This window comes from Podarcis liolepis (assembly GCF_965112155.1).
Source record: "Podarcis liolepis genome assembly, chromosome: 5".
Lineage (NCBI taxonomy): Eukaryota > Metazoa > Chordata > Lepidosauria > Squamata > Lacertidae > Podarcis > Podarcis liolepis.
In genome coordinates this window covers 6,177,425-6,192,549 of record NC_139556.1, presented here as the reverse complement: position 1 = coordinate 6,192,549, position 15,125 = coordinate 6,177,425, and the positions used below count along the sequence as shown (strand labels likewise).

Sequence of the window (15,125 nt, the reverse complement as noted above, 5' to 3'; positions counted from 1 at the left end):
ATCCAGTTCTCCATTACTTTGTAGTGGTGTCTCCTCCTGCTGCAAGAACTTAAATCTTCCAGTCTTTGATGCTGACAAAATTGATATAGACTTTGTTTAAAACGGTAGCTTCCGAATGACATCCTTTGCCCCCCGCATCCCCGCACAACTTCTAAGCTTAGTAAAGTGTTTTTATCCCCTTCCCCTCTTCCACCTGGAATACTCCAGTTAAGAAAAGCTGACAATTTGCAGGTCAGTTATTCTGCAGTGTTGGGTGAAGTGATTTGTCTGCCTACGGCAGGGGAAGCTTTTCACAGTAGAGGGAGAAATGTTATCACTGGCTGCCCCCCCAAAGAAAGCTGCCGTTGGAGGCAGATGAACAGCGGCAAGGCCAAAAGTCGGTAATCCTGCACACACAGGATACATTTAAAGCACATCCAAAGGAAATTATTTCCCTTATAATTTTGGGCTCTTTAGTTTGCCCCTTGCAAACCGTTCTCAGCAACCCTGCAACAGACTAGCTATCGCCTGGCACCGTCACTATACAGTGGTGCCTCGCAAGACGAAAAGAATCCGTTCTGTGATTCTCTTCGTCTAGCAGTTTTTTCATCTTGCGAAGCAAGCCCATTGACGGATTAGCGGATTAGCGCTATTAGCGGCTTTTAGTGGCTTTTAGCGGCTTATCTGCTGATCGGATCAGCTGATAAGCGGCTTAGCGGCTTAGAAAAAGGGGGGGAGGAAAAAAAACCAGCAGGAACTCGCAAGACATTGTCGTCTTGCGAAGCAAGCCCATAGGAAATTCGTTTTGCGAAGCACCTCCAAAACGGAAAACTCTTTCGTCTAGCGAGTTTTCCGTCTTGCGAGGCATTCGTCTTGCGGGGCACCACTGTACCGTGGTACCTCTAGATGTGAACAGGATCCATTCCGGAGCCCCGTTCTCATCTAGAAGCGAACGTAACCAGCGACGGCACATCTGCGCATGCGCGTGTCGCTTTTTGCTTCTGCGCATGCACATGACGTCATTTTGAGCATCTGCACATGCGCAAGCGGTGAAACCCGGAAGTAACGCACTCTGTTACTTCCGGGTTGCCGTGGAGCGCAACTCGAAAGCGCTCATCCTGAAGCACATTCAACCCGAGGTATGACTGTACAGATCATACCTCGTGTTACATTTGCTTCATGTTACAGGCTGCTTCCCGTGGAGACCCAGAAGTACCAGAAAGGCTTACTTCCAGGTTTTGACGCTTGCGCATGCGCAGGCGACGGTAAATCGCACTTTGCGCATGCACACAAGTGCCAAATCGTGCCATGCACCTGCACAGATACGGCACATCAGGTTGGAGGCTTTTCACATTGCGAACGGGCCTCCGGAATGGATTCCATTCGCAACCAGAGGTACCACTGTACACCTTTAGGCGCCAGGCAAAAATGTACCTTTTCAACCAGGCCTTTGTCTGACTTTATCTACGTCCTACACCCTGTTTAAAAATGCTGGCTCTTTTGGGTTTTGTTTTTTTTAATTGGGTTGCTGCTTTTGTTTTGATTTTATGTATTCTATATTTTATGTGAACCACCCTGAGACCTTCGGGTATAGAGCGGTAAAGAAATATATACACACACACACACACACACACACACACACATACAGTGGTGCCTCGCAAGACGAAAAGAATCCGTTCTGTGATTCTCTTCGTCTAGCGGTTTTTTCGTCTTGCGAAGCAAGCCCATTGACGGATTAGCGCTATTAGTGGCTTTTAGTGGCTTTTAGTGGCTTTTAGCGGCTTTTAGCGGCTTATCGGATCAGCTGATAAGCGGCTTAGCGGCTTAGAAAAAGGGGGGGAGGGGGAAAAAACCACAGGAACTCGCAAGACATTGTCGTCTTGCGAAGCAAGCCTATAGGAGATTCGTTTTGCGAAGCACCTCCAAAACGGAAAACTCTTTCGTCTAGGGAGTTTTTCGTCTTGCGAGGCATTCATCTTGCGGGGCACCACTGTGTGTGTATATATATATATATATATATGCAGGTTTTGGTGTCTTCGGGTGTCTTCCCGTGTAAGAGTTGGGGTGTCTAGGCGACGTTTCGACGAGGTCTCACTCGTCATCTTCAGGCTGGTGCTTTCGGCTTCTTGTTACCAGTAACAAGAAGCCGAAAGCACCAGCCTGAAGATGACGAGTGAGACCTCGTCGAAACGTCGCCTAGACACCCCAACTCTTACACGGGAAGACACCCGAAGACACCAAAACCTGCATTCCTGTACCCGTGAAAATCTACGAAAGCATATATATATATATATATATTTCCAGGGACGCTGTCCACTATGATGCCTGATAAGGTTCTGCGAAAACACAGCATCAATATTGGTTGCTGTATCTCAAAGAATCATAGAATTGGGACCCCCAAGTTTCATATAGTCCAATGCAGGACTCTCAACTCAAACTCTGCACTGTTCGGAATCACCAGCTGATTCCTAACAGATCTGACAACTTAATTAATTTGGCAGCATCCCTCCAGCTGTCTGTGTGTCCCCATGAAGTCTCACTTTCACATCTGCCCTTGTATTATTATTTTTAAAAAGAAAGAAAAAGAAAACATGAAATACTTTGGACTTGAGAATAAATCATAAAATGTAGCCCTAGCTGATCCTGTGTATTCCTGTCTTTAAATACACATTTGTGGCAGCTGACATTTCATTGGTAACATTACACTGCCTTGTTCATTTGCTGACAGCTAAAATGGGTTCAGAGTTCAGATTTTTTGGGGGGGTTTTATGCAATTAAAAGATTTCAGTATAATCCTTCTTTGGAAACTTTTGAGAACTTTTGAGATCATTTTGAAGGTAAATGGGTATTGTATGGAGCCGACTCTAAAGAACGCATTGCTGCATAATCCCCTTTTTGAAATACGATAATTTGTATTGTGGGAAACATAAAACTTCTGTAGATCTGAGACTGGACTGCTCTTGGACTCAAGGGGCAAAATGGTATCTGTCTTTATTTCAGATATTGGGACAGTTTTGAAAGTAGTTTCTATCCCTAAAGAGACCTGGCATGATTTGGAGGAAGTTTTGCTGGAAGAAATGACAGTCTTTCGGGTGAGTGTGATTGAAATGTTGGTGATCTGTTTTCGCTCCCCTGCTGCTGCTGCCCTCGCCACCCCCTGCAGGCAGCTGCAGAGACGGGGTTTATTGTGGAAGAGTCCAGCAAACCTTTCTAATTAGCTTCTCAATTAGAGATTCAGGCACTAGTCAAAATAAACCTCAGAGCTTTCAGTGCCAGTTGTGAGCTAATAGCAAAAATTATATTGCTGACTCTCCTCCCCTCCTCCCCCCCCCCTTGTTCACTGGGCTGCTCAAACCAATAGATATGACTGTTTGCAATTTACAGTGAAAACCATCTGTAACATTTGAAGGTCTTGCTGCCTGTCTTCTCCCCAGAAAAATATACAGAATTAATTCTGCATCTGGGCATATGACATGAAGACAAAGGCGTAGTGAAAAGTCTGTTATCTGACATTGAGGGTTTCTATGACATGACAATTAAGAATAATTTTGAAGAAGTACACAATGTAGGCAAAAGTTGGCATGGTTTTAGGAGCTGATTTCCAATGCATGTTTTTGTTTAAATGGATTTTGATCTCGTGCCATCCTGGGGAGTATGAAGAAAATGAGAAGATAAAGCTGAGATTGAGTTGTACTGCCGATTAATCAACTTGATTCAATAAACATTTTGATCAGTTAAAAACTTGTCCCATAGTCAGCCAGGCAGATTTTTAAAAAAGGAGTTACTTTAATGTAAGAATTTACAAATTATCTTGGAAGTGGGATTCCACATCTCTTCTACGCAGCAAGAGATGCCTTTTTAAAGATGATGCCAACTGCAGCATATGGAAGCATTGTCTAGAAACAAAGGGAATTGTTTGTTTTCCTTGCTCAATGGTAGATCACAGAGATTGAAGGGCCTCAGGTGTGATGCCTGGATCCCTTGACTGGATCCCCAGAGAGCCAGAGCCAGTCGTTGTCGATGCTTCTGACCTAGATGGACCAAGCGTCTGAGAGCTTCCTATGTTTCATCAGAATTCTTGTTTATTCACCTGCAAATTGTTGTAAATTTAATTAATTAATTGTCACTGTTAAAATTCAACTGGCTAAGATTTTAAAAAGAAAGAAAATGACAAATCCTCTTAGGCTGTCCCATGTCAAGCTTTCCTTTTTTTTTTTTTATAATATTTTTTATTAGTTTTACAAAAATTTTTATAACACACAAACACAAAAAAGAAAACAAACAAACAAACAAGTATAGTTTCATAATGTCTTTTCATAAACTCCTTTCCTCGGACTTCCCCATACCTCCCCTTTCTGCATCCTCGTGTCCAAATTTTATAGCAACTTATAAATATTTTTTTCAACTCTAATTCATCATAGTCCTTTCTTATTCTAATCTTATATTACTGCAACCCTTTCTCTCTGTAGAATCTCGACATTCTAAACCTCCTCAAGTTTATAGTAGTCCTTAAGATAGATCTTAAATTTCTTCCAATCTTCTTCCGCAGTCTCCTTTCCCTGGTCCCGAATTCTGCTCGTCATTTCCGCCAATGACATATAGTCAATCACTTTCATCTGCCATTCTTCCACGGTGGGTAGATCTTGTGTCTTCCAATACTTTGCAATCAGTATTCTTGCTGCTGTTGTTGCATACATAAAGAAAGTTCTATCCTTTTTTAGCACCAATTGGCCGACAATGCCCAAGAGAAAGGCCTCTGGTTTCTTAAGAAAGGTATATTTAAATACCTTTTTCATTTCATTATATATCATCTCCCAGAAAACCTTAATCTTCGGGCATGTCCACCAAAGATGATAAAAGGTACCTTCAATTTCCTTACATTTCCAACATTTATTGTCAGGCAAGTGGTAAATTTTTGCTAGCTTGACTGGGGTCATGTACCACCTATATACCATTTTCATCACATTTTCCTTTAAGGCACTACATGCCGTGAATTTAATTCCGGTGTTCCACAACCTTTCCCAGTCAGCAGACATAATGTTATGGCCGATGTCCTGTGCCCACTTAATCATAGCTGATTTAACTATTTCATCTTGTGTATTCCATTTCAACAGCAAGTTATACATTCTTGACAAATTCTTAGTATTGGGTTCTAGCAATTCTGTCTCAAGTTTTGATTTTTCCACCTGGAAGCCAATTTTCCTGTCTTGTTTAAAAACCTCCGTTATTTGATAATAGTGGAGCCAATCTTGTACTTTGGGTTTTAGTTTTTCATGGCTCTTTAATTTCAGTTTCTCTCCATCCTGTTCTAAAATCTCACAATACTTTGGCCATCCGACCTCCATATTGACTTTCTTATGGGCCTTCGCCTCTAAGGGTGACAACCATCTAGGGGTTTTGTTTTCCAACAGGTCTTTGTATCTCATCCATACATTGAACAACGCTTTCCTTACAATGTGATTTTTAAAGGCACTATGCACTTTGATTTTGTCATACCATAAATATGCATGCCAACCAAATGCGTTATTGAAACCTTCTAAGTCCAAGATATCTGTATTCTCGAGGAGCATCCACTCTTTCAGCCAGCAGAATGCTGCTGCCTCATAATACAATTTTAAGTCCGGCAGGGCAAATCCCCCTCTTTCTTTTACATCTGTTAGTATTTTATATTTTATTCTGGGCTTTTTGCCCTGCCAGACAAATTTCGCAATATCTTTCTGCCACCTCTTGAAACAGTCCATCTTGTCAATAATCTGCAAAGTTTGAAACAAAAATAACATTCTAGGCAATACATTCATCTTAATTACTGCAATTCGGCCTAACATTGATAATCTCAAATTTGACCATATTTCTAGATCTTTTTTAATTTCTGACCAACATTTTTCATAATTGTCCTTATACAAATTCAAGTTTTTAGATGTTAAATTAACCCCTAGGTATTTCACCTTCTTAACCACCATCAAACCTGTCTCTTCTTGAAACTTATTCTTCTCCATATCTGTCAGGTTTTTCCCTAAGACTTTAGTTTTTTGTTTATTCAATTTAAATCCAGCTACCTGGCCAAATTGTTGAATTATCTCCAACACCTTTTTCGTGCTAGTGTATGGCTCTTGTAAAGTTAAAACCAAGTCATCTGCGAAAGCCCTTAACTTGTAATGTTTTGCTCCGACCTGTACACCTTTAACCTGCTGGTCATTTCTAATCATATTCAGCAACACCTCCAGAACCGAAATAAAGAGCAATGGGGACATTGGGCACCCCTGTCGTGTTCCTTTTTCTATCTTGAGTTCCTCAGTTATTACATTATTTACAATCAGCTGAGCTCTTTGTTCAGAATATATCGCACCCATACCGTTCTCAAATCCTTGGCCTACCCCCATCCCATGAAGGTTCTTTTTCATAAAACTCCAAGAGATGTTGTCAAAGGCTTTCTCCGCGTCCACAAATATCAGAACTGCTTTAGTATTTATGTTCACCTCTAACTTTTCCAAAATGTCTATTATATTCCTAACATTATCTGAGAGGTGTCTCTTTGGGAGAAAGCCTGCTTGGTCTCTATGAATCTTTTCCATCAGTACTCTTTTGAATCTTTTTGCTAAAATGTCTGCAAAAATTTTGTAATCCACATTGAGTAACGAGATTGGGCGGTAGTTCTTCAATTGCGTCTTTTCAGTCTCTGTCTTTGGTATGAGTGAAATATATGCTTCTTTCCACGATTCAGGTGCCTTTTTTCCCTCTAAAATCTCATTACAAACATCCTTTAACGGTTGTATCAACCATTCCTTTAACGATTTGTAGTATCTGGAAGTCAGTCCATCTGGCCCTGGAGATTTGCCCAATTGCATGTCCTGAATGGCACCCTCTATCTCTTGTTCTGTTATTCTCTGGTTTAAATCCACCTTACTTTGAGCAGAGATTTTTTGTAATCCATATTTATTAAGGAATTTATCTATGTCTTCTTCATTTTGTAATCCTTGGGAATAAAGTTTTTTGAAATAACTCACAAAACAGTTTCTTATCTCATTTGGTTTAGATATGGTCCTTCCATCCACTTCTAAACTTGAAACTGTATTTAATTTCTGTCTTTTCTTGAGTTGCCATGCCAGGAGTTTGCCACATTTGTCTGCCGACTCAAATGTCTTTTGTCTCATTTGCTTTATTTTCCACTCTATCTCCTGGTTCATCAATTCCATATATTGTGTTTGATACAATTTAATCTCCCTCAAAATCTCCTGGGACTTTGGTTTTGACCTTAGTTTTTTCTCTCCTTCTTTTATCTTTTCCAAAATTTTTTCTCTTTTCTCCTTTTGCTTTCTCTTCTTTATTGAATTTTGTTGAATCAAAAACCCTCGCATCACAGCTTTACTTGCGTCCCAGATCACTCTTCTTTCCACATCGCCCCTTAGATTAATTTCAAAATAATCCTTTAAGGTTTTTTGGGCCTTCAAGTGGAACTCTCTATCTCGAAACAGGGTGTCATTCATTCTCCATCTAAACTGACCAGTTGTTGTAAGTTTCATTTCCATCTTCACGGCGTTATGGTCGGAGCAGGTTTTTGGGCAGATTTCTACCTTCTTAATCTTCGGAGCCATTCCACTAGTAATCCAGATTTGATCGATTCTGGTCCAGGTCATCTTTGCTTGGGAGAAAAAGGTTCCCTCTCTTTCAAGAGGGTTCCTTGTTCTCCAAATGTCTATTAAGTCCATGTTTTCAGTCATTTCAAAAAAAGTCTTCGGGAGTCTCCCTTCTTTAGTAAGTATCAGTCTTTGTGTCTTGTCCATGTTTGTAGAAACTACACCATTCATATCTCCCATGATTATCATATTATATTCCAAGTAGTCCGTCAGGGTTTCATGAAGTTTTTTGAAGAATTCTGCTTTACCTTCATTTGGTGCGTAAATCCCAATTATCAGAAATTTTTCTCCTTGTGCTTGAATCTCCACCGCTAAATATCTTCCTTCTTCATCTTTAAAAATCATTTTTGGGGCCCACTTCTCTTTTACATAAATCACAACTCCTCTTTTTTTCACTTTGTCCGACGAGATAAATTCTTGTCCCAATTTTTTATTCATAAGCAGTCTCCTGTGGGCTCTGGTTATGTGAGTTTCCTGTAAGCAAATCACGTCCAATTGTTCTCTGTACAAAATATGGAATACTTGTCGTCTCTTCAAAGGCATGTTCATCCCATTACAATTCCAGCTAAGGAATTGCAGGGCCATCTTGTTATTTTTCTGGTATTCCTCCAACTGCTCCCAATTGTTGTTCCTCCTCTGTTGGTGGTGGAAGGTTCTGTCCAAATGAAAGGTTCAAAATGTCTATTACGCTCCTTTGTTCAGCAATTGGGTCTACAGTTCCTTTCTGTAGATCTTCTTGATTTTTATGCAGGAAACTGTCCTTATCCTGTGTCGTCTTTATTTTCACCTTCTTCCTCCTGTAATCAAAAGACAGTCCCTGTGGAAATTCCCACCTAAAACGAATGTTATTCTTCTTGAGCAGGTAGACCAAGTCCTTATAAGAAGCTCTCAAGTCCAGAATATGTTTAGGGATATCTTTAAAGATCTGTATCGGTGAATTCCCAATTTGTAAGGCCTTTTCAAAGTGCAGTCTTAATATTTTGTCTCTTTCCTCTTTCGATCTCAAGGTAATCAAGCAGTCTCTCGGTACCTTTCTATTCTGTCTTCTGCCCAGTCTGAATGCCGTTATGATTTTGATTTCGTCTTCCTCTAAGTCTTCCCAGGCATCAGCAAACTCCTTCATTAAAAAGTCCGTAAGATTGTCTCCTTCATCCTCTGGAATTGATCGTAATTTCAGATTCTTTTCTTTTCTTTGTAATTCCCACAATGCCAGAGTTGCATCGTGGTCATAGACCTTCTTGGCAATCGGTTCTAATTTTTCCTGAGTCTCTCCAGCAATAGTTCTGGCTTCCTCCGCAATTTGACGTGTGGCAGAGTTTTCTTGCGTAAGCTTATTTATAGATTCTGTATTCAAATCAAGTCTTGCTGTCAAGTCTGTCAATTTCTGTGAGTTCTCTGTCAATTTCTTAGTGTTCTCTGCCGTTTGCTTTGTTAAATTCTCCAGGGATTGATTTATCTTAAGAAGGGCTTGCGATACTGCATCCATGGAGACTGCTGTACCTCTTTCTTGTCCTGTTGTCACTGTCGAAGTTATTCCTGAGATCGAGCCTCTTTTCTTATGTTGCTGTAGCTGTTGTTGATATTGCCTTGTCTTGGCTCTCGTGCTTATCTCTTCTGCTGGGCCACTCATATCCCAAGGTCAATTCCCACAAGAGCCTTCTCCTAAAGGAAAATTCCACTGTCCCAAAGCGTAGCAACTTTTAGTTTACCCTCTAGAGGGAGCAAAGCAGAATGTCCGCAAACCGAAATAAAGAGTATTAAAAAGCAAATTTATCAGGAGGCTTCTATATGTATATTGCAACACTTTCCCAGTAGATAGAGTCCCAGCCTTCCCTGATATAATATATCCACAAAGTCCCAAAACTTTGTAACAAATAAACAATGAAGCTTCCACTTTGTTACTTTCGCAGGAATCTGAAGTCAGTTCAGTGTTCCTTTGTTTTATGAGCAGTTCGTACCAGGTTGGAGGCTGCAGAAGGTTTCCTTTTCCATTAAATTAGTCATGCAGCTTATAAAGTCACCTTTTCCTCCCCTCTGCCCTGCAAGCTGGAGGGGATAGTCAAAGTCCAAATGTCGGGTTCAAGCAGTTAAAAACAGTTTTTCCTCGCGGATGCAGCTTAGTAACTTTCGTTGCTTTGATTGTCATGCAGTCGGGGGAAGGCAGACTTCCTTAATTTTTGCCTTTCCCGTTTTCAGCCTAGTTTCAGGTAATTTTAGCACGAATAGAGGTACAGTCTTACTCACGGGTCTTTTTTGTCCAGATTATTCAGGAAGGGAATCGGCGCTCTCCACTGATGGCGACGCGGCTTCACTCTGCGGGCTGGGTAGCGATTCTCAGCACCGCGCTCCCCCGTTGTCGTTCCGGAGCCTTTAAAAAGGCTCTTTCTGCGGTAAAGAGGGGGCGCTTCGGGTGCCCACCGAATCTCCTTGTTCACAGGATCCGTTCCTGTGATTTTAGGGGTCCCCCGCTTGCCGAAGCAGGTCAGACCCGAACTCGCAGAGCCGTCCTCTCTCCGGAGCTCGGAGAGAGAGCAGCCATTAGCGCTGGCGCCGAACCGGAAGTCCCAGGGGAAAAATCCAAGCTTTCCTTTCTCCTAGAAGCAGCATCCTACAAAGCGAGACTTCTTGATTTCCACCCATCCCATCACTTGCTTGCTTTGCCTCATGAATAGGCACCATGTTATTTGGGCCATGTATTCTAGGACTGTTTGCATGCAACGTTCTGGGCTTTACATCGGAAGCACAACCTGTGTGTGAATGAGTCACTGACTCAATGAGGTGTGCCTCATTGTCAGGTTCTGGTTAATTGTGCAGTGGGTATCTGAACCCCTGGTTTTGAACAAGAAATAAATCTCAAGGAATGAGACGAAATCACAAGAGTAGCTGGTGGCCTGTGGTTGTTTTCTCTGTTGCATGCAGCAAATCGGCTACTTATAGTATAAAGCAGTCTAGGGACCGGGCCATTGCATGAGCTTCTACAAATGAAACAAAATGAATGCCATGCTCCATTAAGCCAAAAATTAAAGAGACAAGCCAAGAGCTTGATTTCTAAAAGGAGAGGTGCTTTGTCTCACTTTCTGGAACAAATCATGCCTTCTGTCCTGGAGGCTTTTGCCTTACGTTTCAGATGCCTAGGGGTAGGCTATGGTGACTCAGATGTGTGTGTGTGTGTGGGAGAGACCATTGTATCACATTTTCCAGCCTTGAAAAAGTAGTTTCCAACTTTTGGTTTTGAGTCCCACCACCTGTGCTGGGGTGGGCATGGAGCTGTGACTAGTAGTTGACCCATGCAAGTCTGGGGCTGAGCCAGAGCAGTATCTGATCAATCAGAAACAGAGGCTGGCAGAATCTGGCGAGGTGAGCCAAAAAAACGGGTGGACTCAGTGATGGAACTGACAGCAAAAACATCTTTGACAGCTGACATTGAGGCTGAAACTCCACCCTTAGTGGCCTTTGCACATGTGGGCAAGAGGACGGGTGCTTAGGTACCTCCTTGTCTCTTGCTTTCCACTTGTCCCAAGCTACTTCCAAAGTCCAAAGTGGCTTAGCAGTCAGGAGAGAAAGTGGTAGGAGAAAGAGAGGCTTGGCAAAGGCCCTACTTGGTGTGGCAGTGCAGATTTGCCCTTGAAGGGCAAAATGAAAAGGTGGGAAGAGGGGACCACCAGAAAACATTAGAAGCAGGCATTGCAATTCCTCTGCTCCCTTGCCGCAGTGAACATCCTGGTGTGAAGGTGCCTGGGGATGCACACACCTCAACATTCAGCATGACCCCAAGAGCTCCTTATCAGCTGCCATAAAATACTGTTGAAATTATTCTCCTTGCAGGTGCAGCTGGAGTTTGAAGGGGGGTTGGTTAATGCGCCAAAGGAATCGAGTCCTAGGTAGAAATCTGATACGAAGTTTCAGTGCAACCCATCACTTTTGAGTTTTCACATATCCCTGGGGTGGGTGGATCTAATTTTATGTCACCAAAGAATGAATTTAACAGCCTGAGTTGCAGTATGCCGAACACAACACTTTCCATTGACAGCTCCAGCCAAACTGAAGGCATTCCAGATGTATTACACTGATAACAAATGCCTTTTTAACCTGATTTGTGCAGTGTCTCCCTGAACAGCTGAGCAAACATTTCGGTAAGGCCTGTAATTGATGCCTTCCAATACCAAGTTTAATAACCCATTTGCACTGGAGAGTCTGCATGCTTAGCATCTACTGAGCCATATCCAGTTCCCCATGGGCTCGCCGGGGGTGAAGTGTGAAAGCTTGAAGCAGGCTATGTCAGCGTACCTTGATAGAAACTGAGCCCGTATGAGGAAACTATAAGAAAATAGAAAGGTCTACAATCCATAAGACACATAGAATCATAGAATCATAGAGTTGGAAGAGACCACAAGGGCCATTGAGTCCAACCCCCTGCCAAGCAGGAAACACCATCAGAGCACTCCTGACATATGGTTGTCAAGCCTCTGCTTAAAGACCTCCAAAGAAGGAGATTCCACCACACTCCTTGGCAGCAAATTCCACTGTCGAACAGCTCTTACTGTCAGGAAGTTCTTCCTAATGTTTAGGTGGAATCTTCTTTCTTGTAGTTTGGATCCATTGCTCCATGTCCGCTTCTCTGGAGCAGCAGAAAACAACCTTTCTCCCTCCTCTATGTGACATCCTTTTATATATTTGAACATGGCTATCATATCACCCCTTAACCTCCTCTTCTCCAGGCTAAACATGCCCAGCTCCCTTAGCCGTTCCTCATAAGGCATCGTTCCTCAGTGTGGAATTCCTACCAGAAATGGCAGCCCTGCTTGGAGTTATTCCCCTCTACATACCATTTTGCATATTTACTGGTATGGTGACATCATCATGATCTCTGTCCCCCTAGCAGTTGCCAATATTATGAAGCAAAGGAATCACACAGCAGTTGATAAGCCCTGAAGAAGAGAGACCCTGGTTAGCTTCAGTATGATGCTAAAGCATGGTTAGGTAAAGGTAGAGGGGACCCCGACCATTAGGTCCAGTCGTGACCATCTCTCGGGTTGTGGCGCTCATCTCGCTTTATTGGCCAAGGGAGCCGGCGTACAGCTTCCGGGTCATGTGGCCAGCATGACTAAGTTGCTTTTGGCGAACCAGAGCAGCGCACGGAAACGCCATTTACCTTTCCGCCAGAGTGGTACCTATTTATCTACTTGCACTTTGATGTGCTTTTGAACTGCTAGGTTGGCAGAAACAGGGACCGAGCAATGGGAGCTCACCCTGTCATGGGGATTTGAACTGCCAACCTTCTGATCGGCAAGTCCTAGGCTCTGTGGTTTAACCCACAGCACCACCAGCATCCCTGATAAACCATGGTTAAAGGGGGGGATAATTCCCACTGAGATAGGGACATAGGTGTGCATTCCTGAAGCTGGCTCCCAATTTGCAAACCACTATTTTTGCAGGGCTGCTATGATGCCTCCACTGGACCTTTGTAGAATGCATGCTTGATTAATCCTTGTGTTGAGTTTCAACATGCACAATTGCGCAGGCACAAATGCATTTGAATGCATCCATAGCAACAACGGTGTTTCAGCGTGAAAGTCAGTAAGAGCTATCCATGGCGAGGCACCCAATTCTCATCGTCTTAAGGGAAGCAGCTATTTAAAGCATCTTTACTATAACTGTAACTCTCTTTTCCAGGAACCCACAGCTATTTCAGCCATGAAGATTTCCACAAAGCAGGTACTGTACATACAATCTTGAGACTCTTAAATAGTTATTGGGTCCCATATTTCAGAGACCTTAACTTGCTTGCCTGAAAAGATATTGATGCCAGCTGCCTCCCATTCCTTTTCATAAATGTTTCTAGTTTCTTATGGAAATTCTGACAGACAAAGAAGAGGGAAAGTCTTGGCGTGTGCTTCGCTAGCTATGAAGTGGAAATGAACTGCCTAATTAGTCTCTGAAACAAAGATCCTTGTTCCAAGCTCTAGAGATGTTGCATCCCCAGGAGTCACTGGCTGCAGGTCATGAGGGTCAAATCTCCTGTTCTCCAGCATTGGCACAATCACTACCGGGCTTCCTTCTCACCTGCTTCTTCCTCTATAACACCAACTAGGGCCTAATGAATGTGCAAAATGCACTTTTACAAAGACCCATTGATCGCAGTGGAAGTGTTCAGTGCAGGGGTCAGCAAACTTTTTCAGCAGGGGCCCGGTCCACTGTCCTTCAGACCTTGTGGGGGGCCAAACTATTTTTTTTGGGGGGGGGGAATGAATGAATTCCTATGTTTCCTATAACCCAGAGATGCATTTTAAATAAAAGCACACATTCTACTCATTTAGAAACACCAGGCAGACCTCACAAATAACTCAGAGATGCATTTTAAATAAAAGGACTCATGTAAAAACACGCTGATTCCTGGACCGTCTGCGGGCAGATTTAGAAGGCAATTGGGCCAGATCCGGCCCCCGGGCCTTAGTTTGCCTACCCATGAACTAGGGGCTAATGAATGTGCAAAATTCACTTTTACAAAGACCCATTGATCACAATGGAAGTGTTCAGTGTATAGCAACTGCTTTATACAAAGTGGGAGTTGTCATGCTATCAATGTCAAACAATTGCTACCCATCTGGAACCACCATGAGCTGGTGATTTCCAGGATGCAGGAAGCCATGTTTTAATATGCTAAATTCAGGGGTCCCTTGTTTGGCACAGTTTTAACTCCCCTAGCCTTGACTGAGTCTTACTTCGATTGGACTCAGGAATATACGGGAATGTGGCCCTCCACAAATGTATGACAGTACTTTGGCCCTCAGAATTTGGGAGGCACTTCAGAGATGACGAAGGGAAGACATGAAAGAGGGGCCATTCTGGCAAAGGAACCCAGAGGGCTTGGTTCCCATAGCACACTTTAGCACCTTGCACTATAGCTGTCAACCTTCCCTTTTTTTGCGGGAAATTCCCTTATTCCATTTCCCGCTGCTTCCTGCTGCTATCCCAGATTGTTAGATATCCCATAGACTGTCCCCGGGACAGGTGAGACTGCTGATCCCTTATTTTTGAGGCTCCCTAGGGCAGGTAAGGCTGCTGATCCCTTAATTTTGAGGCTGCTGATCCCTTATTTTCAAATCTGAAAGTTGACAGCTATGCCTTGCACCACCCTACATCCTTGAAGCAGCCTGAAGATGCAGAGTGAGGCCACTTTCTTTAGACCTTCTGCACCATGGGAAGACTGGCCTGCCTGTCTCTAAAGCTGCTCACCATGGAATCTGTTGGAGATAAAATGTGAGAGTTCCCTTATCCATTAGATGAAGCTACATTAAAATTGAGCCTTGATGGCCAAAGGCTCTGAGGGAGGGCCATTAGCTTAGCTCTGAATGTTAAATCCCCAGCATCTCCAGGGAGATCCAGCAGACTCACCCGTGGACTGTTGGTCTGACTTTGTACAGGGCTGTTTTTATAATGTACAGTTACATATCGGAATTAGGCTTCTTTTGCTGCTGAAGGCATTGTACTGAGTCTCTAACGTAAGTAAGG

At 42.9% G+C, this 15,125-nt stretch overlaps 1 protein-coding gene across 1 annotated transcript in view; it reads left to right on the top strand.

Annotated features, from left to right (window-relative positions):
- Positions 1-15,125, top strand: part of SEMA3A (semaphorin 3A) — a 201,053-nt gene that overhangs the window by 166,853 nt on the left and 19,075 nt on the right. Inside the window, exons 12-13 of the mRNA XM_083503348.1 lie at positions 2,980-3,071; positions 13,287-13,328. Of these exons, the coding sequence (XP_083359474.1) occupies positions 2,980-3,071; positions 13,287-13,328 (134 nt within the window). The remainder of the gene's footprint in view (positions 1-2,979; positions 3,072-13,286; positions 13,329-15,125) is intronic.